The sequence below is a fragment of the Heloderma suspectum genome, chromosome 2 (genome assembly GCF_057233095.1).
Source record: "Heloderma suspectum isolate Gila_16-S chromosome 2, 16-S_ref, whole genome shotgun sequence".
NCBI lineage: Eukaryota > Metazoa > Chordata > Lepidosauria > Squamata > Helodermatidae > Heloderma > Heloderma suspectum.
In genome coordinates, this window is record NC_139459.1 from 371,565,420 (window position 1) to 371,591,043 (window position 25,624).

Here is a 25,624-nt window from a genome sequence, read left to right on the forward strand (position 1 = left end):
ATAGTAGGGTTGGAAGGGGCCTACAAGACCTTTGAGTCCAGCCCCCTGCTCAATGCAGGAATCCGAGTCAGAGCATCCCTGACAGATGGCTGTCCAGCCTCGTCTTGAATGCCCCCAGTGTGGCAGAGCCCACCACCTCCCTAGGTCATTGGCTCCATTGTCGTATTGCTCTAACAGTCAGGACGTTTTTCCTGATGTTCAGCTGGAATCTGGCTTCCTGTCCCTTGAACCCGCTATTCCATGTCCTGCACTCTGGCATGATTGAGAAGAGATCCTGGCCTTCCTCTCTGTGACAACCTTTCAAGTACGTGAAGAGTGCTGTCCTACCTCCCCTCAGTCTTCTCAAGGCTAAACATGCCCAGTTCTTTCAGTGTCTCTTCATAATTTTTTGTTTCATGTATGTTTCATAGTACTTATTGCTGACACTTAAGCATGCGTGGTTTCAACATGTGAGAACGGAGTGCAGGGACGAGCACACTAGTTCTACCCTTGTGTGTTGAGGGCCGCTATCTTTGGAGGTATAGAGATTGCACACACTTTGAATGAATGAATAAGGCTTTAGGATGCAATCCTATGCATTTTAAAACAGAATTAAGTCCTACAACTCCCAGCATCCCCCAGCCAGCCATGCTAGCTGGGGTATGGTGGGAGTTCTAGGACTTTTTTCTGTCTAAACATGCATAGGATCGTGCCCTGGGTTGCAACAATTTTAGTCCTATTATGTCTCTCCACTCCACCCTTCAAATGATCATTATAAATAATGGGCCTTCTGTTTAAGCTTTCTCATGTGAACTGGAACTGAACAGGTTGGTGATGTGTGCCAAACAATTATTGGGTTGAACCAGAAAGAAAATGGAACAACTTCAGTGGCAGTTGAACCTGAACCTGAATAATTATTAGAAATAAGATGGCACTGGAAGCTGGTGCTTTGTTTTAGGAATAGCTTCAGCTATTGGGCGGTATAGAAATTGCATAATAAATAAATAAATAAATAAATAAGTGTGGTTGTGTGTGTGTACGAGTGTGTGTGTGTATCTGTGTGTGTGTATAACTGGCATTGAGACATAAACTTTGTATTAAAGTGATGTGAGAAACATCACCTGTTGCATTTCTGCCTGTCATGGAGCCAGTGGTGTCAGCACCTGGCCTGGCATGGGTATGCCACGGCCCACCGGGGCTGATGGTAGCTAGTGCAGCATTTTTTCTTCTTATTTTTAAAAACATGTTATAGTCAGGGGGTGGCCAGTGGGGTCTGTACATGGTAACAAATGCTCATTTTCTTCTTTTTCCTTTTTTATTATTATTATTATCCTTTTGTACAACAACATGGTGCTTATTCCCAAGTAGAAGTGTTTAGCATCAGGGTGGCAGAAGCAAACTCCCTTTGAGTTTAAAAATGCAGATCTGCACATGCTCAAAGTATTTCTTTCTTTTAATCAAGCAAATAGGTGTTTTCCTTTTTTTGCTCTAACATATCAGGAACGTAGAACCGGTTGTGAAGCGAGGAATGGTGGGGAAGGGAGAAGAGAAATTTTAGTTATGTTCAGCTTCACAACTGAAGCCCTGCTGACTGGGTCATGCTGGGAATTGTAGGCCTTTTTTTCTGTCCAAATATGTATAGGATCGCACCCCAAGGGTGCTATCCTATGTATGTTTAGACATAAAAAAATTCTACAACTCCCAGCATCCCCCAGCCAGCCATGCAGGCTGGTGGATGCTGGGAAGTTGTAGTTGTTTTTTTTCTGTCTAGACATGCATAGGGTTGCACTCTAAGTCCAGGGTCTAAAATTACCTAGCTGTACCACTGCATGGAGCTAATAAAGGCAGAGAAGTAATACCCACACATGAGAACGCTACATAGCTCTCCAAGAAAGTAACGCATGGCCAACAGCTCTTGAAATTTGATCATTCCTCTCTCCAAGGGTTAAATTGATGGAGCTCTGCATCCTAGAGAAGCCCAGAAAGATGAAATGGGGCGTGGGGTATGTGTACCCACACACACTCACAGGCACACACACACGGGGGAAGTTTGCTTCCTATTGGGCTTCCTAGCTGCAATCCAAGGGGGTGAATGACGCCTAGAGGTGGGGAGGTGGCAATTCTACTACAAAGGTCCGTTTGCTTGCTGTTTGGGGTGCAGGGGTGGGATTTGCAGTGCTTACTTGTAAGAAAATCCCACTTGTTCCAGGGAGATTATTCCCACGCAAATGCACCCACAGGATTCTAGCTAGCAGCAGGACTGGAAGCTGGAGACCGCAGGATATATTTGACAGCTAATCGGTCACATGCTATGTGTATTTTTTCCTCAAAATCGGACGTGATCTCTCCGTGGAATCATTGTGTTTATGTTTTCTTCTGTACGCCTTTTACCTTTGTACCTTGTTGTAAAAGTCGAAGAAGAAGAAGTTGTTTATTTGGGCTTGAAATTGGACCTGATCTCACAGTGGAGCCATTGTGTTGATGGTTTCTTCTGTATGCCTTTTATCTTTGTACCCTGTTGTAAAACTCAACAACAGCAACAACAACATATTTTTGGCTCAAAATTGGACCTGATCTCTCAATGGAGCCATTGCACTGATGGTTTCTTCTGTACACCTTTTACCTGTGTACCCTGTTGTAAAACTCAACAACAACAACAACAATGAATTCTTATTCAAATACGTGGGAGGGGGGCAGAGAACTAGAGATGCCCCAAGAAATGACACTGGTTATAAAACACAATGTAACACTGTATATTAGATAAGTAGTAGGATAAATAGCACATATGTGGTAACATAAACAGCACATAGAATCATAGAATAGCAGGGTTGGAAGGGGCCTATAAGACCATCGAGTCCAGCCCCCTGCTCCAGGCAGTAATCCAAGTCAGAGCATCCCCAACAGATGGCTGTCCAGCCTCGTCTTGAAGGCCTCCAGTGTGGGAGAGCCCACCACCTCCCTAGGTCATTGGTTCCATTGTCGTATTGCTCTCACAGTCAGGAAGTTTCTCTTGATGTTCAGCTGGAATCTGGCTTCCTGTCACTTGAGCCCATTATTCCATGTCCTGCACTCTAGGATGATCGAGAAGAGATCCTGGCCTTCCTCTCTGGGACAACCTTTCAAGTACTTGAAGAGCGCTATCCTATCTCCCCTCAGTCTTCTCTTCTCAAGGCTAAACATGCCCAGTTCTTTCCATCTCTCCTCATAGGGCTTTGGAAGACAGAAAACAAAATTCAAAGTGATCTTGATAGACTGGAGCGCTGGGCAGAAAACAGAATGACATTTAATAGGGATAAATGCCAAGTTCTGCACCTAGGAAAAAGAAACCAAATGCACAGTTACAAGCTGGGGGATACGCGGCTCAACAACACTACAAGCGAGAAGGATCTTGGGATTGTTGTCGATCACAAGCTGAATATGAGCCAACAATGTGATGTGGCTGCAAAAAAGGCAAATGCTCTTTTGGGTTGCATTAATAGAAGCACAGCTTCCAAATTAATATTCGGCATACTGGCTGATGGGGAGTATAAGAGTGTGTATTTCTGACTGCTTCATATCTTTACGTATTGAAATACTTGTAGGAATTGATTGAATTAATGTTTATGAAATTTGCATTATTTTTATGAAACGAACTGATACTCATCCCCCTTAGTTACTGTGTTTAAATTTATTGACAGATTATGGTACCATTTTGATCATTAAAATTGTACTTCTGTACGTTTGGCTTGCTTTGATATTAGCGTATTTGTTCTGTACATTACTGTTTTCCACTTCTTTCTTGTGGAAGGAAAAGAGGGGTGCAAATGCAAATGAAATGAGTCACACCTCAAAAGGGGTACTGTAGAGCTGGGGAAAGTGTGGGAAATTGCAACAAAAATGACCAGGGGCTGCAGTAGCTCCCCTACAAGGTTTCGAGCTTCTTGGCAAGTAAGTGGGGATATGACAGGTATATATAATCATGTACAGCGGGGGATACTTGGCTCAACAATACTACAAGCGAGAAGGATCTTGGAATTGCTGTATATCACAACTGGAATATGAGCCAACAATGTGATGTGGCTGCAAAAAAGGCATATGCTATTTTGGGCTGCATTATTAGAAGCATAGCTTCCAAATCCCGGGAAGTACTAGTTCCCCTCTACTCAGCACTGGTGAGGCCTCATCTGGAGTACTGCGTCCAGTTCTGGGCACCACAGTTTAAGAAGGATGCAGACAAACTGGAGAGGGTTCAGTGGAGGGCAACGAAGATTATCAGGGGACTGGAAACAAAGCCCTATGAGGAGAGACGGAAAGAACTGGGCATGTTTAGCCTTGAGAAGAGAAGACTGAGGGGAGATAGGATAGCGCTCTTCACGTACTTGAAAGGTTGTCCCAGAGAGGAAGGCCAGGATCTCTTCTCGATCATCCCAGAGTGCAGGACACAGAATAATGGGCTCAAGTGACAGGAAGCCAGATTCCGGCTGAACATCAGGAGAAACTTCCTGACTGTTAGAGCAATACAACAATGGAACCAGTGACCCAGGGAGGCGGTAGGCTCTTCCACACTGGAGGCGTCCAAGACTAGGCTGGACAGCCACTTGTCAGGGATGCTCTGACTTGGGATTCCTGCACTTAGTAGGGGGTTGGACGCGATGGCCTTGTACGCCCCTTCCAACCCCACTATTCTATGATACTATGATTCTGTGATTCCTGCTCATTGGTTGTGCCCCTTCCATTGCTTCCTGTTGAGCATGCCTGGGGGAATACTGATGAATGGCCTGTTTTAATTGCCCTTTGAAACAGAGGTTGGATACTTGTGTGGGTCAGAGCCCTTGTTCACTAACGCTCCCCTTTGTGCTCCCATCCCTCTGTGCTGAATGAGATCTCGATTTCTGTTTCAGGGGCCAGGCCCTATTAAAGAAGTAACCTTGGATTTCTCCACATCACAGTGGGGTCTGTTGGAATCCAAATGCGACTGGGATGCCAAAGTGGAAGGTGGTGCTGGAGACCCCACATTATTGGGTAAGGATCCCTTGTTCTCACATTATGGGATACCTTGAATCAAGCCTTCTGAATACTTTGCGACGTCCTCAAGCCAAACACAGACTACCAGTCATGAATCATAACCTGCCAATTAACTCATGAAATTAATTGGCAATGGGAAGCGGACAGAGGGGTGGAATTAACAGCAGGTTGAGACTTGACAGCTTTTGAAAGGCTTCAGAAGGCCTCTGCACTTCTGAGACAACACCTCTTCCTAAGCGAGTTGCAGCTGGTATAGATCTGTTCAGGGTCCTGAAAGACCTTGCCTTGCAACGTTCTCCTAACCTGCATGGCCTTGTAAACCACCTTCATTGGTTTTTACAGAAAGGCATTGTGGAAATGTTTTTCATACATTAAATAAATAATTAGCTGGACTTGACTCTGCCTTGCCCTCATAATAAGTGCAGCTGCTTCAGATTAGCTCCCCTGGGAACTTTGCATCAAGCTAGACATGACACTCGCAATGACACTCAGGGTCATATAGAAGAATCCGGGAAACATCCGGACCAGATCAGCAGCAACAAGGAAGCTGCCCAGAGACGAAAGTGGGGAGATCATAGAATCATAGAATAGTAGGGTTGGAAGGGGCCTACAAGGCCATCAAGTCCAACCCCCTGCTCAATGCAGGAATCCAAGTCAGAGCATCCCCGACAGGTGGCTGTCCAGCCTCATCTTGAACGCCTCCAGTGTGGTGTTTGTTTCCAGTCCCCTGATCGTCTTTGTTGCCCTCCTCTGAACCCTCTCCAGTTTGTCTGCATCCTTCTTAAAGTATGGTGCCCAGAACTGGACACAGTACTCCAGATGAGGCCTCACCAGTGCTGAGTAGAGGGGAACTAGTACTTCCCGGGATTTGGAAGTTATGCTTCTATTAATGCAGCCCAAAAGAGCATTTGCCTTTTTTGCAGCCACATCACATTGTTGGCTCATTTTCAGCTTGTGATCGACAACAATTCCAAAATTAGTTCCTTGTCAGAGCCATGACCCCCTCTTTGAAACGATCACACAACGGAGAATTCACCCACGGAAGAACCCATATAGTGTTGGTGGGAAAAGCTTCCAGCAGGCATCAGGCTATGTTAAACTTGAGCAAAGACACAAAGGCTATAAACCACACAGCTGCTCCAACTGCGGAAAAGGTTTCTTCATGTTATTCGCTCTGAGGATTCGTAAGAGAATCCACACCACCCCGCTGGAGAGAACTCATACTGAAAGGAAGGGCCATAACTTTGCTAACAGCCACGGTGCCAAAGAATGTGAGCAACAGGTCAGTGCTAAACATCTTTAGCACTGGTTTGATCATAGGAAGGGACAATACACTTTTTGGAGTTGTGATGGATACAAAACTGTGAGGAGCTGCAGATTCTTTAGAGCAGCGGTCCCCAACCTTTTTGGCACCAGGGACCGGTTTCGTGGAAGACAATTTTTCCACGGACCCGGGGAGGATGGTTTTGCTGGCGGACTTCTGGCCGCTGGGACACAAATGGCATCCACATAGCGGACACCATTTGTGTCCCAGCGGCCGGAAATCCGCCAGCGGCCGGAGTCGGCAAGGATTCTAGCGGGGAGGGACGGATTGCCTCCCCCCCTGCAGACCCCTGCGAACCCAAGGTAAGGGGGTTTCACACACCCCTACGGCCCGGTTCCTAACAGGCCACGGACCGGTACCGATCTGCGGCCCGGGGGTTGAGGACCTCTGCTGTAGAGAACTGGGTAGAACTTCCAAATGATCTTAATAAACTGTTGTTGTTGTTGTTCAGTCGTTCAGTCGTGTCCGACTCTTCGTGACCCCATGGACCATAGCACGCCAGGCCTTCCTGTCCTGCGCTCTCTCCCGGAGCGTGCTCAAGTTCATATTCATTGCATCCGTGATGCTATCTAGCCATCTCATCCTCTGCCGTCCCCTTCTCCTTTTGCCTTCAGTCTTTCCCAGCATCAAGGTCTTTTCCAGGGAGTTTTCTCTTCGCATTAGGTGGCCAAAATATTGGAGCTTCAGCTTCATTATCTGTCCTTCCAATGAGCACTCAGGGTTGATTTCCTTTAGGATGGACTGATTTGACCTCCTTGCAGTCCAGGGCACTCGTAAGAGTCTTCTCCAGCACCACAGTTCGAAAGCATCAATTCTTCGGCGCTCAGCCTTCCTTATAGTCCAGCTCTCACAGCCATACATTACTACTGGGAAAACCATAGCTTTGATTAGACGGACCTTTGTCGGCAAGGTGATGTCTCTGCTTCTTACTATGCTGTCTAGGTTGGCCATAGCTTTCCTCCCAAGGAGCAAGCGTCTTTTAATTTCATGGCTACAGTCACCGTCTGCGGTGATCTTGGAGCCCAAGAAAGTAAAATCTGTCACTGCTTCCATTTCTTCCCCTTCTATATGCCAGGAGGTGATAGGGCCAGATGACATGATCTTCGTTTTTTTAATGTTGAGTTTCAAACCAGCTTTTGCACTCTCCTCTTTCACCCTCAACAAGAGGCTCTTGAGATCCTCTTCGCTTTCTGCCATTAGGGTGGTATCGTCTGCATATCGGAGGTTGTTGATAATTCTCCCGGCAATCTTAATTCCGACCTCTGATTCATCCAACCCGGCATTTCTCATGATGTACTCTGCATATAAGTTAAATAAGCAGGGTGACAATATGCAGCCTTGTCGTACTCCTTTCCCAATTTTGAACCAATCGGTTGTTCCATCTCTGGTTCTTACTGTTGCTTCTTGATCCTCGTACAGGTTTCTCAGGAGACAGGTAAGGTGGTCTGGTACTCCCATCTCTTTAAGAATTTGCCACAGTTTGTTGTGATCCACACAATCAAAGGCTTTAGCGTAGTCAATGAAGCAGAAATAGACGTTTTTCTGGAATTCTCTTGCTTTCTCCATGATGCAGCGAATGTTGGCGATTTGATCTCTAGTTCCTCTGCCTCTTCTAAACCCAGCTTGTACTTCTGGTAGTTCTCGGTTCGCATACTGCTGAAGCCTAGCTTGTAGGATTTTGAGCATCACCTTGCTGGCATGTGAAATGAGTGCAATTGTGCGGTAGTTTGAACACTCTTTGGCGTTGCCCTTCTTTGGAATTGGAATGTAAACTGACCTTTTCCAGTCTTGTGGCCACTGTTGAGTGTTCCAGATTTGTTGGCATATTGAATGCAGCACTTTAACAGCATCATCTTTTAGGATTTTAAATAGCTCAGCTGGAATACTGTCATCTCCGCTAGCTTTGTTGTTACTAATGCTTCCTAAGGCCCACTTGACTTCACTCTCTAGGATGTCCGGCTCAAGTTCAGTGACCGCACTATCATGGCTATCAAGGACATTCAGATCTTTCCTGTATAGTTCTTCTGTGTATTCTTGCCACCTCTTCTTAATCTCATCTGCTTCTGTTAGGTCCCTGCCTTCTTTGTCCTTTATCATGCCCATCTTTGCACAAAACGTTCCCTTGAGATCTCCAATTTTCTTGAAGAGATCTCTAGTCTTTCCCATTCTGTTGTTTTCCTCAATTTCTTTGCATTGTTCATTTAAGAAGGCCTTCTTGTCTCTCCTTGCTATTCTCTGGAACTCTGCATTCAGTTGGGTATATCTTCCCCTTTCTCCCTTGCTTTTCGCTTCCCTTCTTTCCTCAGCTACTTGTAAAGCCTCATCAGACAGCCATTTGGCTTTCTTGCATTTCTTTTTCTTTGGGACGGATTTCGTTGCTGCCTCCTGAACAATGTTACGGACCTCCGTCCATAGTTCCTCAGGCACTCTGTCTATCAGGTCTAATCCCTGAAATCTATTCCTCACCTCCACTGTATATTCATCAGGGATATGATTTAGGTCATACCTGAACGGTTTAGTGGTTTTCCCGACGTTCTTCAATTTAAGCCGAAATTTTGCAAGAAGCAGCTCATGATCTGAGCCACAGTCAGCTCCAGGTCTTGTTTTTACTGACTGTATGGAGCTTCTCCATCTTTGGCTGCAAAGGACATAATCAATCTGATTTCGATACTGACCATCTGGTGAGGTCCATGTGTAGAGTCGCCTCTTGTGCTGTTGGAAAAGAGTGTTTGCTATGATCAGCATGTTCTCTTGGCAAAACTCTATTAGCTTTTGTCCTGCTTCATTTTGTACACCAAGGCCATGCCTGCCTGTTATCCCGGTGATTTCTTGACTTCCTACTTTAGCATTCCAATCCCCTATGATGAAGAGGACATCTTTTTTTGGTGTTAGTTCTAGAAGGTGTTGTAGGTCTTCATAGAACCGATCAACCTCAGCTTCTTCGGCCTCAGTGGTTGGGGCATAGACTTGAATTACTGTGATGTTGAATGGTTTGCCTTGGATTCGTACTGAGATCATTCTATCATTTTTAAGATTGTACCCCAGTACTGCTTTTCCCACCCTTTTGTTGACTATGAGTGCTACTCCATTTCTTCTAAGGGATTCTTGCCCACAATAGTAGATATGATGGTCACCTGAATTAAATTCGCCCATGCCTGTCCATTTTAGTTCGCTGATTCCCAAGATGTCGATGTTCAATCTTGCCATCTCATGTTTGACCACCTCCAGCTTACCTTGATTCATTGATCTGACATTCCAGGTTCCTAAACAATATTGTTCTTTACAGCATCGGATTTTCTTTTCACCACCAGACACATCCACAGCTGAGTGTCCTTTCGGGTTTGGCCCAGCCGCTTCACTCTTTCTGGCGCTACTTGGAAATACCCTCTGCTCTTCCCCAGTAGCATATTGGACACCTTCCGACCTGAGGGGCTCATCTTCCGGCGTCATATCTTTTAGCCTTGTGATACGTTCCATGGGGTTTTCTTGGCAAGAATACTGGAGTGGGTTGCCATTTCCTTCTCCAGTGGACCACATTTTGTCAGAACTCTCTGCCATGACCTGTCCGTCTTGGGTGGCCCTGCACGGCATAGCTTATGGCTTCACTGAGTTACGCAAGCCCCTTCGCCACAACAAGGCAGTGATCCATGAAGGGGTAATAAACTGTAGATGTCAACAAATAAAAAAACTGAATGGAAGAGAAAGATTTGGGTGGGGGGAGTATAAACTCATGTTGAGGTCACAGAGATGGAGGTCAAGAGAATCTCCATTTGGGAAGGGAAGAGGGCATGGGATGTTTGTAGGGAAAAGGGGATCTTTGGAGAGATCTTTCTCCTCCCTGTCAAAAATATACTTTCCACGGACCCCAGTCATTAGATCTTGGTGCTGTTACATGCTGCTTTTAGCTGATTTAAAAGTTACCCAGTTGCACGGACCTTACCAGGGAGAATGAGATACTGACACATGTATTTGCAGTTAACACTGTGCATGTAACTTTTATTGAGGGAATTTAACAAAAAGGGTGTAAGAGCAGCAAAAGGATCCCTAAAGCTATGAGCTTTGGCTGGATCATACTCACATCTATGCAACTTGGAACGGCCAGTGCCAAAGCACTTGTGTTGGGAGGGACAAGAAAATAAACTGTGTGCTCACAGTTCTGATTGCCAATGGAGGCTTCTCTCTTTGGTTCTGGTTGCCAGTGGAGGCTTCTCTCCTCGGTTCTTGTCCAAGGCCCTCAGTTCTACTCTTCTGCTCCTGTTTTACACCTCCAATTGTTGCAAAAGATGTTGACACCCAACAACAGTCCACCTTGCAGGCTGTTTTCTGGCCCCGTCATGCAGCTTTCATGTGGTGATCACCTAGTGTCCATGCTGCTTTCTTGTGCCCTTCATATCGCAATGTTCTTTCTCTTGCCTTTGTCAGAAGCAGGAATGGGCAAACGAGCGATGTTCGAGATCGCTAGGTCTCTCCAAACATTGTCTTGCTGCTCCTATCGTGCCCAATTCCTGTCCGCGTTTGCAATAGCTGCTTGCTTTGTGCAGATGGGAAACTGGCACAAGTCGAGCAGCAATTGACCGGGAGATATGCCCAAGTCTCCCACAAGTGTGCACAGATTTCTCGATTTGCACAAATTTCCTCCATACTCTAAAGCAGAGCAGATTCAAATTTGCAGATTAGGAGATTTACGCAAACCAAACTGGGAAGCAGGAACGAGACGAATGCAAGCACACGTTCGACAATTTGCGACTATTTTGAGCTGACAGATGCTCACGTGCAGTCAGATATTCAAATGGAGCATTTGCGAGCAAAAGTGACATTTTCATACTAGAACATCCCGCGACTGGCTTCTGAGGTGTATCACTTTTTACCTCGTTCGCACCTCTTTCCTCTTCATTTACCCGTAATTTTGCCTTTAGCCAATAATACCATTGTCACGCTCGGTCATTGCATGCATTCCTCTTAAACCAACATGCTGCCTGTTTCTAAATAAACACAAGTGATAGGCCCCAGGCCTAACAGCGTTGCCATGCATCCTTGTTGACATGCGTATGTGAACTCACATGTGTACACCTGTTGAGATGGATGTGAGGACGAAGGGCCTTTCCCAGAGGTGCAGTGCATGCACATAGCCAGTACAGGCACTACGTTTCAACCACGGAGGTACCCAGGTAGTACTCTACCCAGCTGGTGTATCTTGGGAGGTGGGGATGTGAAACCTTCAGGGATGGGCCTTATTTCCCCACAGAGCTCTGGATCGGCCAATTTACAGGTACCCTTAAGGTTAGCAGCCTGGGCAGTGACTCAGCAGTGAGGTAGGCCTTTGATTTGCACATATCGACAGTTTCACAGGAGCAACTCCCTCTGATTTAATCAGCGGAGGAAGTGCGTACACACAACTAGTTCCGGACCTCTCTGCACCCTCTGCTAGGGTACTCCATTCCACACACACACACCATTTTCTGCACCCTCCTCCAACAGTCAGTCAACACCCTGAGCCCACAGAGAATGCTCAGGCCTCATTGGGAATTCCACTTTGGAAACATTTGTGGGGGGAGGGATTCCAGTGGTGGGTGGGTCCAAAAGCAAAGGGGCAGGCCGTAAGCAGAAGGGGTGGAGCCAAGATTACAAAAACCGAAAACATAACAGCATATTGTAATTTGAAGCTCTTCCAGCCAGGAACTAGGCCTTAGGAGAGGCATTTCAACCTTTTCGAACGGGGAAAATTGTGCAAAAGCCAGGAAGCCACTGGTGGTCCGGGGAAAGGGGTGAGGCCAGGTGGAGGGGGCATGGCCATCTGCGGAACCTTGCAACCTGATGATGTAAAAGAACATCCTCTGTACAAATAGTGAACTCATTCTCTAAATGCTGATCCTCACGTAGCCAAAACAGCACCATCCACACACAAGAGGGAGATATCAGCAAGCTTGGGGAGAACACCAGGGTTGTCAGAAGTACATGGGGAAAAATCGGGAGGGGGACCTTAAGTGGGGGGCACTCAAATTTAGGGATGTACGGACTGTGTAAAATCCACTCTGTGTTTTGCAGATTGTCAGGCACCTTTTGTTCCGTTGGGTGTTCACAGACGGATTTTAATTTTTTTTTTTGTTATGAGGAACAATAAGCAAATAATTCTGTGAGATGGTTCGCAACAATTTACATAATTTACCTCAGTATGTAACATTTGGCGTATTGTCCCCCATTCCCCGCATGGATTTACCAGTCTCAGCAGAAGCGTGTGTTTTTTCCTCTGAAGAAATATGCATACATTTTGGGAAAGTTAAAAAAAAAAAAAAAAAAGATCTGAAAGCTCATGGACTCTGTGCAGCCTGAGGAGGTTGGTCCACAGCAGATTCCACAGGTCGGATTCTTAGAGATCCAAGCTCATTTTAGTCTGTCTCAAATTTCTCCAGCATCCCTACTCAAATTAGCCCAATAAACATATTCAGTAGCCACAGAATCTTGAGTGTCTCCTGGGGTAGGGGGAACCTGGAAAACCAAGGGAGAGGGAATGGAATACAGTCTCTTGGAAACGGGTATGGCTGGCTGGCTGACTGACTGACACCATAAAAGGAGCTTCATACCAGTGATGCAGGGCCCACTTGTCAAAAAGAAAGGTGATTGGTTGACACAAAAAGTAACAGGCAGCAAGTGGTGTTTGCTATATTTTTGCATATTTTATTACTAAAACATAGAATAAAATATTTAAAACAGTGAAAGAAGAGATGGCTTCACATTGTGTAAAATGGAATAGTAGTTGAGAGAATGTAGCAAGGTTCCATCTAGTCCAGCATCCTGTCTGCGGCAGTGGTCAGCCTGATGCATTGTGGGAAACTCACAAGCAGCAGGGCATGAAGGTGAGGGCCTTCCTCTGTTATCTGTCTGCTCTCTGCCTCCAATACTCAATGATATACTGTTCCTGTGAATGGGAGTTCCATTGCTCTGTGTTGGCAAATACGGATTGATAAGTTATTGAAAAGAGTGATGGTCGTAGCTTGTGCAGGCACAGCCAGAGAGCCAGTGGGTCATGGTTAGAGTGTTGGACTGGGACTCTGGAGATCCGGGTTCTAGTCCCTCCTCAGCCGTGAAGCTCACTGAGTGAATTTGGGCCAGTCACTGTCTGTCAGCCCAACCTACCTCACAGGGTTGTTATGAGGATAAAATGCAGAAGAGGAGGACTATGTAAGCTGCCTTGGGTTCCTCACAAGAGGAAAAAAGGCGGGAGATGAATGTAATAGTAATAATAATATAGTGTTTCCACCTCTATTATTTAGTACAAGGGTGGGGAACCTCCTTCAGCCTGAGGGCCGAATTTAGTTTTGGAGAAGCTCCAGGAGGAGGTGTCACGTTCCTTCCGTCCTCCTTTTTCGCAATCAACACACTGTAGGTTACCAGGATTCAGGCTCACTATAAGTTAATGACCAGGTTCGCAAATTCTAGGAAACTACTCTCGGGCTACAAAGGAAACAGCTACTCCACACAATTACAAATATCAATAGAGGAGCCGGAAGTGGAAGTTAAGAGAAGTTGCCAGCAGTTTGAACAGGAACTTCTCAGCCAGACTAGCGTATGGGGGATGCCCCTCCCTCACAGCAGCTCCCTCCTGCGTAGGCTTCAAGCATAGCCAACCTGGCAGAGCGTCTGAGCTCTGCCTCTAACTTTTCCCGCTTTGCTCTGTGACAGACCCTGGCATCTCTCAAGTCACTCCCCTCAGTCTCCTCCTCCCCTGAAACCTGGGCTCTCATGGCGGAGGAACGGGGGGGCCTTCAGGCCAGCCATCTGTGTGCCAAGGTCAGGGAAAGAAGGCTTTTCCATGTCTGCGCTCACTAGGGAGGGAGCCTCCCCGTTCTGGCTGTTCCCATTCTGAATCTGAGCTGCTAGATATCTCCACACGCTCAGATTCATTCCTGACAGGAGGCGGCATTCCAGTGGTGGGCAGGGCTGACGGCAAAAGGGGCAGGACCCAAAATACCAGCATATTTTAGCCTAAAGCGCTTACTGCCAGTAACTAAGCCTTAAGGGAGGCATTTCCACCTTTTAGACTGGGCCCTGAATCCTTAAGTGCCCCCTTCTCATGAGGAAACGTGGCCCGACAGAAAAAGGGGTTGCCCACCCCTGAGTTAGGTTGGCTGACTGTCCGATGTGTGAGGCAGCTTCCTATGTTTAAGGGACACTGAGGTGATGGCACTCTGCGGCTGTTTGCATGTTCTTTGACAGACAGTCCATACTGAAATGCTGGCAAGCTCAGGGGACACATGGGAGTCAGTCCCAAATTCCCTTGTAGCTGCAGTCCAAAACTAGCCGCCGTTTTGGACTTCAACTCCCATCGCCCAGCCAGCACAGCCAATGGTCATGAATGCTGGGAGTTGTAGTCCAAAACATCCAGAGGGACCAGGTTGAGGAAAGATGGGTCAGACACTGTCAGTTAGATTCTCGACTGAATAATCTTACGTGTGTGTGTGTGTGTGTGTGTGTGTGTGTGTGTCTCCCTTTAGATGGTACTGTGTGTGACATCACTCACTTTAAAATGTGGTTAGCCAGCCCTGCTGTGTTTAGGGACCCTCCTGCTCATTCTGTTTTAACAGGCAGCCCATTTTGAAACCATCAACGCTCAGACCGCACTCCAAGTAGGTGTAAAGAGCACCCTTGCTGCCTTCTGAAATCCTCAAGTAGCCCAAAAGGGCTCTTTTCCAAGGCTTTATTTCCATTCAACCTAATGATGCTTACAGATGCTAATTGCCTGAGCCTAATGAGGGAATCTTAAGAGAGCTGCCCACCAGAGGTTTCTAGCCTTAGGGAATCAGTTGGTCTCCGTTTGGAAGGACAGGGCGGGAAACCTCTGAACTTAAGGGCTAGGAGGTGAAAGTCCACCCCTTTCCCGTGGGGCATCGGGGTGCAGCTGTTGACGACACGCCAAGCGGGCTGAGCGCCTCCTCTCGGCGCCCTCCATCTCCTGCTTGTCCCTGTGCCGGCGCCTAGCATCCCGAAGCTCCAGTTGCCCCTCCCTGTGCCAGCCAGGGTCACTGCCACTCTCAGGAATGTGAGCAGGGAGGGGCTCTCCCTCCGGTGGTGGTGCCTCAGAACAGCGTGCGGGTTCCTCTCCCACGGTCTCTATCTCTCCTTCAGAATCAGAACTGCTTTGGGGCTCTAGGGGCTCCGATCCAACCCTGACAGCAGGAATGCGGTCCTCTCCAGCGTGGGTTCTCATGTGAGTGTTAAGATGTGACTTCTGGCTGAATCTTTTCTCACACTCGGAACATTTATATGGCTTTTCTCCCATGTGGGACTTCTCATGTACCATAAGGTCCGAGCTCACACTGAAGCCTTTCCCACAGGCCAAACACTTATATGGCTTCTCCCCAGTGTGGATTCTTTGGTGCCTGCTCAGGAGCGACCTCACCCTGAAGCTGACGCCACACTCCAAGCACGCATACGGTTTTTTGCCAGTGTGGGTTCTCTGGTGCCTATTGAGGTGAGATTTCTGAATGAAGCTTTTCCCACACTCCGAACATCGGTAGGGCTTCTCTCCTGTGTGGGTTCTCTCATGTATCATCAGTTCTGAACTCACGCTGAAGTTTTTCCCGCAGTCCAAACACTTGTACGGTTTCTCTCCAGTGTGAATTCTCTGATGTCTGGTCAGTATGGAGCTCACGCTAAAGCTTTTCCCACACTCATGGCACGTGTATGGTTTCTCCCCCGTGTGGGTCCTATGGTGGCTAATGAGCTGTGAGCTTCGACTAAAGCTTTTCCCACAGTCCAAGCATTTGAATGGCTTTTCGCCAGTGTGGGCAATCTGGTGAGTAATAAGGTCAGAGCTCACACTGAACCTTTTCCCGCAGTCCGAACACGTGAATGGCTTGTCCCCCGTGTGTATCCTCTTGTGATTCCTCAGATGGGAACTCTGATGGAAACTCTTCCCACAGTCCAGGCATTTGTAGGGCTTCTCTCCCGAGTGGATTCTCTGATGCATAATGAGGTGGGAAAGCACAGTGAAACTCTTCCCGCAGTGGGAGCACGAGTAAGGCTTCTCCCCCGTGTGGGTTCTCTTGTGAGCAACGAGAGAGGACCTCAGGCTGAAGCTCTTCCCACAATCTGAGCATTCGTACGGCTTCTCTCCTGTGTGGGTTCTTTTGTGAGCAACGAGGGTGGACCTCAGGCTGAAGCTCTTCCCACAATCTGAGCATTCGTACGGCTTCTCTCCCGTGTGAGTTCTCTCGTGGGCGATCAGTCTCGTGCTCTTGCTGAAGCTTTTCCTGCACACTGCACAAGTCTTTTCCTTCTTGCCCTTGTCGATTCTCAAATGGATGGTTGTTTCACAGGGTTTTTCATCAGCTTCTCCGCCAGGCACAGGTTCTTTTGCTGGTTGTGCAGGATGCCGAGAAACGTTCTCATCTCCCACAGTTGGCAGCGATCCACATGGTTGCTCTTGACCACATTTCTCCATTTGAAATTTCTCCTCCTCTACCTCAGCTTCGCTCACAAGTCCTTCCAGCTGTGGAGATCCTAACAAAGGACAAAGGAGACCCTAACATGAACAATTCACTCTTTGCAAGGATGTGCATAATCAGTGCTAAGCATATTTCAAATATGGAAAGAACTGATTTAATGTTCGATATCTGTAGAGTCAGTAGGCCAAAATCCGTCCCACTCTTCCAACATTCTGTCACACTTTAGTGTGACCACGATTGCTGCCACACTAGCCCTTTTCTCTTGAATTGCCCTCTTTTGTATATTTGCTTGTTACAGAGCATTCCAGAAGATACCGCCATCAAACTAGAAATAACAAAACATTATTTATTATGTATATATTTGCTATATTTGTATCCTACCTTTCCATCAAGTGGTGGTCATGGCAGCTAAGAGCAATAACACAAATATAATGAAATATAATGAAATACAATAAAGACAGTGCACCTCTCCCAATATCAGCCTACTTGTACACTACAATCAACATCTGAGGCCCTGATCCAAGTGCCTCCTCTGAGGGAGGCTTGGAGAATGGCAACAAGGGAGAGGGCCTTCTCGGTGATGGCCCCCAATTATGGAACATTCTCCCCAACGAGGCCCACCTGATGCCAAGTTAAGACATTTTTCTATTCCCAAGCATTTGAAGGCCTATGATGGGGGCTTTAATGTCAGTTCTGTTCTTTTATTGTAACTGTTTTTAGCTATTTTAAATTGCTTTAGTTTGTTTTTGTATGTTAAAGATGTTATATTATGTTTTTATTATGTTGTATTTTTGGTTTTTAAATTTTGTGAAGTGCCCAGAGAGCTTTGGCTACTGAGCAATAGAGAAATGAAATTAACAATGAAACAGCAATAAAATACAAAATTTTAAAAACGCACAATAAAAGTAGGCTCGTAAACATTATAAAAACAACCAGTTAAAACTAATGAAGGTATATTTTCAAGAGAGCTTCAGCTATTGGGCAGTATAGAAATGTAATAAATAAGTAAAGAAATGAGTCAGCTTATGGGCCAAAAGCCTATCTAAATAAAAATGTATTTTCCTGCTGGAGGAAAGTCAACAGAGATGGGGTTAGCTGCAGGGGTGTCAGTAACCACTGGGAAGAGTCCAGGGCCCTGCAGCTCAGAGGGCCCTAAACAAACACGAGAGAAGCAGTGCCATTCTGGCAGCAGCAAACCGTGGTGCAGAAGCAAAGTGCTGTGATGGCGGCCAAGATGGCAGCCAGGCGCCATTTTAATTTAAAACATTTGCCTCAGAAAGTGGCAAAGAACTGAGCCAATCAGCTTTTACCTTTGGTACTGCGCAGCCAATAAGGGCGCTGGACTAGCAGTGGAGCGGGTTGAGCCCACTTACCTGCTCCCCTGCTCTAGTTCCTTCATTGGCCTCGTGCCCCACAAAAGGAGGCAACCCACTGGCTGAACTCACTGCCACTCACAATCTGAGGGAAATCTTTTAAATTGAAACGGTGCGCAGCTGCAGGCTTGGAATCAGTGAGTGCACCACTTTGCGCTTTAGTGCATACTGGCAGGCAGGCAGGCAGGCAGGAGAGCCCAGCCCCGAGCCCAGCCCCAGAACAGAGCTTAGGCCACCCCGGGAGAAAACAGAAGTAAAAGGCAGGGAGGGCCAGCCCAAGATATTTTGTTGATGGCGCCCCCTCCCAGTCCATGTACAAATGCCTTTCTTCAAGACTGAACATCTTTGCTCAACACTGATGGATGGGACAGTGTCCTCCACCACACCTGAAGGCAGCACACTAGCTTAGGAGGCATAGAGAAGGCCATGTAGCACACAATTCTCTCCTCCATCACCTGACAACTGCCTCCCGGCATTTGCCGCCTGAGGCAACTACCTCACATTGCCCAGTGGTAGGCCCTGAAGCAACCACCTCACATGCCCAATGGCCCTGAAGGCAGGACAGTGATGACAGGGAGGGAGACAACAGGAGCTGCCCTGACATCTAGCAAAAGGTAAAGACGACTAAACAAAAAACAGGCAAACCATGTAGCGGGGGACTCCTGGAAGGCACCTCCCCAATGGGCCTCTCAAGCCTGGCAGCACTGCAGGTTAGCTGGTCCTCCCCTCAGAAGGAATTCCAGAGCCTGGGAGTAGCCACCAAGAAGGCCTCTCGAGTTCCTGCCAATGATGCTTCAGTTGTTGGCAGGATAGAAAGAAGGGCCTCTCCCGAAGATCCCATGCAGGTTCGGGTGGGAATGTGGAAGTCTATCCCTCTCACTTCCTAAACAGGAGTGCACGGTATGGTAACAGAGGAAGAAATACTTGGATACCTGCACTTAGCAGGGGGTTCGACTGGATGGTCTTATAGGCCCCTTCCAACCCTACTATTCTATTATTCTAAGTAGGCTAATCCCCCTGTCACCCAGGTTGCTATTTGAGTATATAATGCAAATGTTTTGACCACTGCAGAACAGGGCAGAACTATTACTTCCCATGATCCGGACACTATGTTTCTATTAATACAGCCTCTAGGCTTTTTTAGCAGCTGCATCACACTGCTGGCTCATGTTTAGATTGTGATCAACTAGGACACGTAGATCCTTTTCACATGTACTGCTGCCAAGCCAGGTCTCCCCCATTCAATACTTGTGCACTTGTACTATGAATTTATAGCAGAGGAGAAAGCCAGAGCAAAAGAAGCAGCTGGGCACCAAAAAAGTCAGTTGCAATGAATCCCTACCTAGGAAGACGGCATCTGGTACACTTTCCTGCTTGGCCACTTCACAGGACAGTTTTTCCTCTGGGTTCATGGGAACCAGTTTCACCTTTGGGCGATTCATAACGATGTCTCTGAGTGGCCGCACAGCCTGAAAGGATATAAGAAGATCACATGCAAGGAAAGGGAGTCAGGGTGAGCATCAGATCCAGGTGTCTCTGCATACCTGTAAACCAAAACAACATTTTATTTTGCACAGATTCAAAGTTCGCTCTGTTCTGAAAACACACATTTGATCACGTATAAATGTCACTTTTAAAATTCAGCTCATCACTCAGGTACTTAAACAGTACCTCTCAGATGAAAGAGATTAACAGATAACGTTTAGCACCCTGACAAATCTACAGCCACAGAGATCCAGGTGAGGAGGAGGAGGAAACATGAATTAAACCAGCTTCAAGACAGTTTTTTATTTCCAGCAAGGGTGGGCAACCGGGGGGGCAGTGTTGTGTAGTGGTTAGAGTGTTGGACTGGGACTCGGGAGACCCAGGTTCAAGTCCCCCACTCAACCATGAAGCTCACAGGGTTTCTTTGGGCCAGCTACTGACTCTTAGCCTAACCTACCTCACAGGGTTGTTGTGAGCACAAAACGGAGAGGGGGAGGACCATGTAATCTACCCTGGGATCCTTGCAAGAGGAAAAAAAGGCAGGACAGAAATGTAATAATAAATATCCCCACACACACACACTCCTGGAACGCACCGGGGGGCACACCATTGTTGCATTTTCTGCTGAAATTGCCATGGCAGCTGGGAAAAGCAGTGATTTTGCTTGAAAACAAGGCACATGTCTCCAGGAGGCTGCTACAAGCACAATCCTGCTTCCAAATAATGCGCTCAGTTCCCATGCACCTTGCTTTGAAATGAAACCACTGCTGTTTTTGCCACTGCCACAGTGGCAGATCCAGCAGTGGTGGTCTGGGGGCTGCAAAAAAATGCCATGGGAGGCCTGCATGTGGCCTTCAGCCCACATGTTGCCCTGCCCTGGTTTATGGTGTCACTGTACCCCCAATACCCTGATTTTGGCACCCATCACTCTCACCCCTTGTCACCTCAGCAGGAAATCCTCGGCTGCACTCACAGCTTGGGCACAGGTCTCTGGGCAGTTTCCTCTCACCCAGGTCTGGACTTCAAGTGGCAGGATGGCCAGGAACTGCTCCAGGACCACCAGCTCCAGAATCTGTTCCTTTGTAGATCTTTCTGGCTTCAGCCACCGCTGGCAAAGGTGCCAGAGCTGCCTGCAAACCTCTCAGGGTCCCTCAGCTTCCCAATAACAGAATCGCCTGAAATGCTGGTGCTGCACTTCCAAACCAACGCCATTCTTACAATTTCACACATCTTCAGTCTCCATTTTACTACCTGCCCTTTGAGCTTCACCCTGGAGAAATCGGACTTCCTGCCCTCATCGAGGCAAATTAGGGATGGCGGAGAATTCCGCCATGGACTCCAATGAGTTCACGCCCGGAGTCCACAGCGGAACGGACCACCCACCTCCACCACCCCGTGAAGTTCACCCCGGACAGACCCTACCTGCCGCTGGCTGGGTCTGGGTCCGTCCGCTGAGTCTGTAGCCGTCCGCTGCCAGTCTGCGGATGCAAATGGCATCCGGCATAGGGGACGCCATTTGCTCTCCTGCTCTTTTCGTGATAAGCTACGTAAATATTTACATAGCCTATCATGAAAAGAGCAGGGATGCAAATGGCGTCCGCTACACCGGACGCCATACGCGTCAGCAGACCGGCAGCGGTCCGCTACGCCATTTGCATCCCTGCTCTTTGCTATGTACGTAAATATTTACGTAGCCTATCACGAAAAGAGCAGGGACGAAAATGGCGTCCGCTACACCGGACACCATTTGCATCCGCAGAACGGCAGTGGACAGAAGTCCGGCTGCGGACAGGCCCAGCCGGCGGCTCTGCGGACTTGCCGCAGAGCGGAGCCGGCCAGGGAAGATTCCGGGGGGAGGAACGGATCGTCTCCCCCGCCCCCGGACCCCCAGGCGGACTGGTGAGGTGGGTTCGTATACCCCTAAGGCAAATTGCTGGTGTCAGGTACACGTTCAAAGGGGACTAGGAAGCTCTTAATATGATCCCACAACTTGGCATCTGGCATCGGTTGGTTTCCCCATTCCTCCCTCACTTGGGGGCTTGCCAGTTCGTCCATTTCTGTTTTCACTTCTGGATGTACCCTCCGCTGTAGCACAGGGTGGGCAGAGGGATCCAAGATGGCCGCCATCACCAATTTGGCAGCCATTTTGCTTCTCAGGCCTTAAAAACACGCTACGGAGGACTCACTTTGAGTGGATTTTCAGATCATCTTATTGTCAGACTGAATGAAGGTTTACTTTGCTTCGCAGACACTGGAACAGGTTTCTCTTCCAAGGTCTCTAGACAGACAAGACAGGCAGACAGGAGCAGCTGACATGAATCAGCAACAGGGTCCTTTGATCTGAGGGAAAGAGAAACAAAGAGTAATGAGCCGAAAATAGCGACGCAACCCCTGCCTCAGCTCAAGCACTGGGAAGCCCTCTGTAAGAAATAGATAAGCTCAGCCTCTGAAATTTCACCAAAATGTTAGAACAGAGGGTTGTTATAAGCCCAATTGGCAGGGTAGGACCCCCGGCCCAAACTATCAGTATTTTGCTGGATCAGACCATCTTTCTGTATTTGACAGCAACCAACCAGAAGCCCTAGAACACGGTTGGGGAACCTGCAACGCTCTATATGTTCTTGGGCTTCAATTCTTATCAGCCCCAGCCAGCATGGCCAATGGCCAGGGATTATGGGAGTTGGAGCCCAATGGCATCTGGAGGGCCGCAGTAGCTCACAAGCAGGCCATGAAGATAATGGCTGTTCCTTGGTGTCCCATCCATGCCCTGACGAGAACCTGGGGCTCAGAGGCCTCTCCATTTAGCCACTGCCGGCTCCAGACTTCTGGGGGCCCTTGGGGAAGACACCCTCAGTGGGCCCCTTCCCTCAGTGAGCCTCCCTTCTCATCGCCATTGTCACCAGTTGCCCTTGCTCCTCCTCTTCCTCATCACTGTCATCGTTTGCTGGCTTGGCAGGCAGAGCGCCAGGGAGCAAGGAGGCCGTGGCATCTGCTCCTCCTCCTCTTCCTCACCATCTCCATTGTCTGGGCCGGAGCGAGAGGCAGGTGAACAAGCAGGTTGCCATGGTGAACAGGAGCAGCACGACCAGGAGGCTTTTGGCAGTGGGCTCCGGCTGGGGTGTCGGCCCTCGGCAGGAGCCCAGCCATGCCTGCCTTTGATGCCAGCCTTGCCCTGACATTACCAGTTAAACCAGGGGTGGGAATGTTTTTGTTAAAGTTGGGGGCTGCATTCCCTCCCTTGCGGAAAATGTGGTGGGCCAGAGCCAGGGGCAGGTGTGGCTAAAGCAGACACAGGCCGGGCTATAGCCCCCAAATAGGAGCAAACAGTGGCAAAATTGGGACAACCCTTTTCTTCCTGCCACCCCACTTTTCCTCTCTCTTCCCCTTTTCTCTCCCTCCAGGAGCAACTCCAGGGAACTCTTGCCAGCCAGCCCCTCCTGGGATGTGGCCCTCAGCAAGTGCCTGACTATGCTGACGCTCTGCATTTAACTATACTGGCTAAGCGCTTGACAGAACCCCCCTCCACAAATATATCTAATCTTTCCCTAAAGCCATCTCCACGAACAGTTGTCATATCATGGCAGCATATTCCACAAGTTCCTTAGGCCAGTTAATTACAGCCAGCCTTAAGGGCTGAAATAGTGCTGGGGGTAATTTCGGGGAGGGGGGAGGGTAAGAGTAAACACACCCCTCTCCACATACTGCCACCTCCCCCCCTGCAAATCCCCCGCAAATGGCACCTTTTCCCCACTATGGCTAATTGCCACTTGGGGAGCGGAGGTGGGGGGCGGGGACTTGGCAGGGTGGGAAGGAGAGAGGGAGATGGGGAGAAAAAGGAAAAGGGGTGTCAGAAAGCAAATGGGTGGCCCACTACCATCTCTGGCCCTGCCCACTTTTGGCTTCACAACCTGGCCTTAACATAAAAGAGATTCCCCACTCCTGGGCAAGAAACCTGATGAAAAAAGAAGAGAAAAGAAAGTGATTTGGGGATGCTGAATTCCGTGCCCGGACTCAAGTTCTGCTCTCACCTGTGGGACCACAGAATACACACTGCCCAGTGCGGTCAGTTGCAGCTAAACGGTGGGAGAAAGATTTTGCTGCTGAAATGAATTAAAGTAGAACATGCAGGAAGGAGGGAAGAGAGGAGATTATGGTGCCTCTGAGCAGAGGGCCTTCTCCCAGAATAAAGTCAGAAGAGAGCTCTGGATGGAGCCTAGTATGTGTATGTATATGTAGAGCATGTCTGGAGTTCTCCCATGGCAAAACCTCCCTGCAGCTGGAAAGGAAGCACGCCAGGGAGAAAGCTAGGCTACTCCTTGAACTGCTAGCTTTCCACATGCAATGAATGTTCCTGTTGAGGTGGGGGAAGAGTATGCTATCCACATACACAACTTTTGAAGTTGTGCAACTTCATATCAGCTGTTTATATTAGCCTTTCCCAGCCTGGTGCCCTCTAGATGTCTTAGGCTACAACTCCCAGCATTCACAGGCAGTGTAGCCTAGGCCCATGCTAGCTGGGGATGATGGAAGTTGTAGTTAAACACATCTGGAGGGCACCAGGCTGGGGAAGACTGGTTTATATATCTGTGTCAGCCTTAAATAGGAGAATGGTGTCTCTGGCATGCTAGGTGATTTACTGCCTTTTGCTTTCAAAAATTGTGTTGTAGGCTGAGCACCTCTCTGAGCATGTGCAGAGTGCCTGGGCAGAACAAAGTTTTTTTTCCTCTCTCTCTCAAAGGATCTTCCTTTTAACATGTACACAGTGTCTTCTGACATTTTTTTTAAAAAAGTCAATGCCATTGGGCACATCCAGAGTTGCCTCGGTGCTGAAATTATGGGAAGGGAGGGAGGCCCTTAATGAAATCCACAACTCCTCCCAATTTTAGTCAAATAATGACCCCCACGTAACTTGTCTGAGCCCTCTAATTTGAGCGCAGCAGAGCAACATCTTGAAGCAGAATAAAGTTTTCTCTTAGCATGTGCAGAGTGCCTTAGTGTTTTTTTTAAGCATGTACAGAGTGCTCCCTCTGAAGGGCACTTTGTTTCCTGCTAAAACATGGGCATTCTTCTTTCAGCAAACCACAGCGTTATTTTGCCCCCCCCCCCCCAGTTTTTTCCACGCAATTGCAGCTTCCTGTTCAGACAGCTGGGACAGCACCTGCCCATCCTAACAGTGACCACTGACTTTGGCTGACAGCGACGCCTCCTCACGGGTCACGCTTCTTCTCCAAGGAAAATTGTGTACGAGCATAACCAAAATGGTATAGGCCACCTGGACGGTGCACCTCTGATACCACTGCCAACCTTCTCTTCCTGGCACTGCTCTTCCACCTCTAAACACCGCTGGATCTGCAGACCTTGGGGGCAGGCAGCGTGGCCTAGTGGTCAGAGCATGCTTCCCCAACCTGGTGCCTTCCAGCTGTGTTGGGCTCCAATTCCCATAATCCCCCAGCCAGCAGGACGGGTCCAGTTTGGGGAAGGCTTAGAGCGCCGCACGAGGGCTGGAGAGACCCCAATTCAACCCGCTGTTCAGTCCTGCGAAGCTCCTGGGTGACCTTGAGCCAGTCCCTAGCTCTCGCTGGCGTTAAGCCTAACCTACCTCACAGGATCGTTGTGAAGATGAGCGGCGGGGAGAACCACATCTCCTTGGATATATACGCATCTGAACCCAACGTTAGGAGGTACGCGTGTGCTTTGTCCTGCTGAGGCTTCTCCCGGCTGCTGCTAAGAGCACAAGAGCGTAGGCCACCTTGGGGCGTGGATGCCCGGTGAGCTGGCAACCCCTCAGCCTCTCAATTCAGGGTAGGATTTCGCAGGACCAGAAGAGGAAGAGGTCTCCTTGCCTGGCTGCTGCGCTACCCGGGAGGCTGCGGCTGCCCCTTGAAAACTCGCCTCTCTTCTCTCTGCAGACACGTTTGCACCTCCAGGCGGGAGGACAGAAGGCGCTTGTCGTCCTCCCACCCCTAACTTATCCTGCTCTTCTAGCAATGAGCAGCTCCGTCTGCTTAACCCTT

The 25,624-nt window shown here is 48.3% G+C and overlaps 1 protein-coding gene and 1 long non-coding RNA gene across 4 annotated transcripts; one reads left to right on the forward strand and one right to left on the reverse strand.

The window, feature by feature from the left end:
* Positions 1-1,996: 1,996 nt before the first annotated feature.
* On the forward strand, positions 1,997-17,674 carry LOC146356083 (uncharacterized). The gene is made up of 3 exons (XR_014787311.1): positions 1,997-2,112; positions 4,860-4,980; positions 16,624-17,674. It is a non-coding gene; the product is annotated as an uncharacterized LOC146356083 (long non-coding RNA).
* Positions 12,408-25,589, reverse strand: LOC146356084 (uncharacterized). 3 transcript variants are annotated; one of them, XM_084831662.1, is made up of 5 exons: positions 25,210-25,556; positions 21,797-21,950; positions 19,468-19,594; positions 18,771-19,008; positions 12,408-16,807 (listed from the first exon to the last, which is right to left on the reverse strand). In XM_084831662.1, the coding sequence occupies exon 5, from the start codon at positions 16,746-16,748 to the stop codon at positions 15,150-15,152; it is 1,599 nt and encodes a 532-aa protein (XP_084687788.1). In that variant the 5' UTR covers positions 16,749-16,807; positions 18,771-19,008; positions 19,468-19,594; positions 21,797-21,950; positions 25,210-25,556; the 3' UTR covers positions 12,408-15,149. The 3 variants fall into 3 exon arrangements, with proteins under 3 accessions (XP_084687788.1, XP_084687787.1, XP_084687786.1); XM_084831661.1 differs by lacking the exon at positions 18,771-19,008 and having other exon boundaries at positions 19,468-19,669; positions 25,210-25,589; XM_084831660.1 differs by lacking the exon at positions 18,771-19,008 and having other exon boundaries at positions 25,210-25,585.
* Between the last annotated feature and the right edge of the window lie 35 nt (positions 25,590-25,624).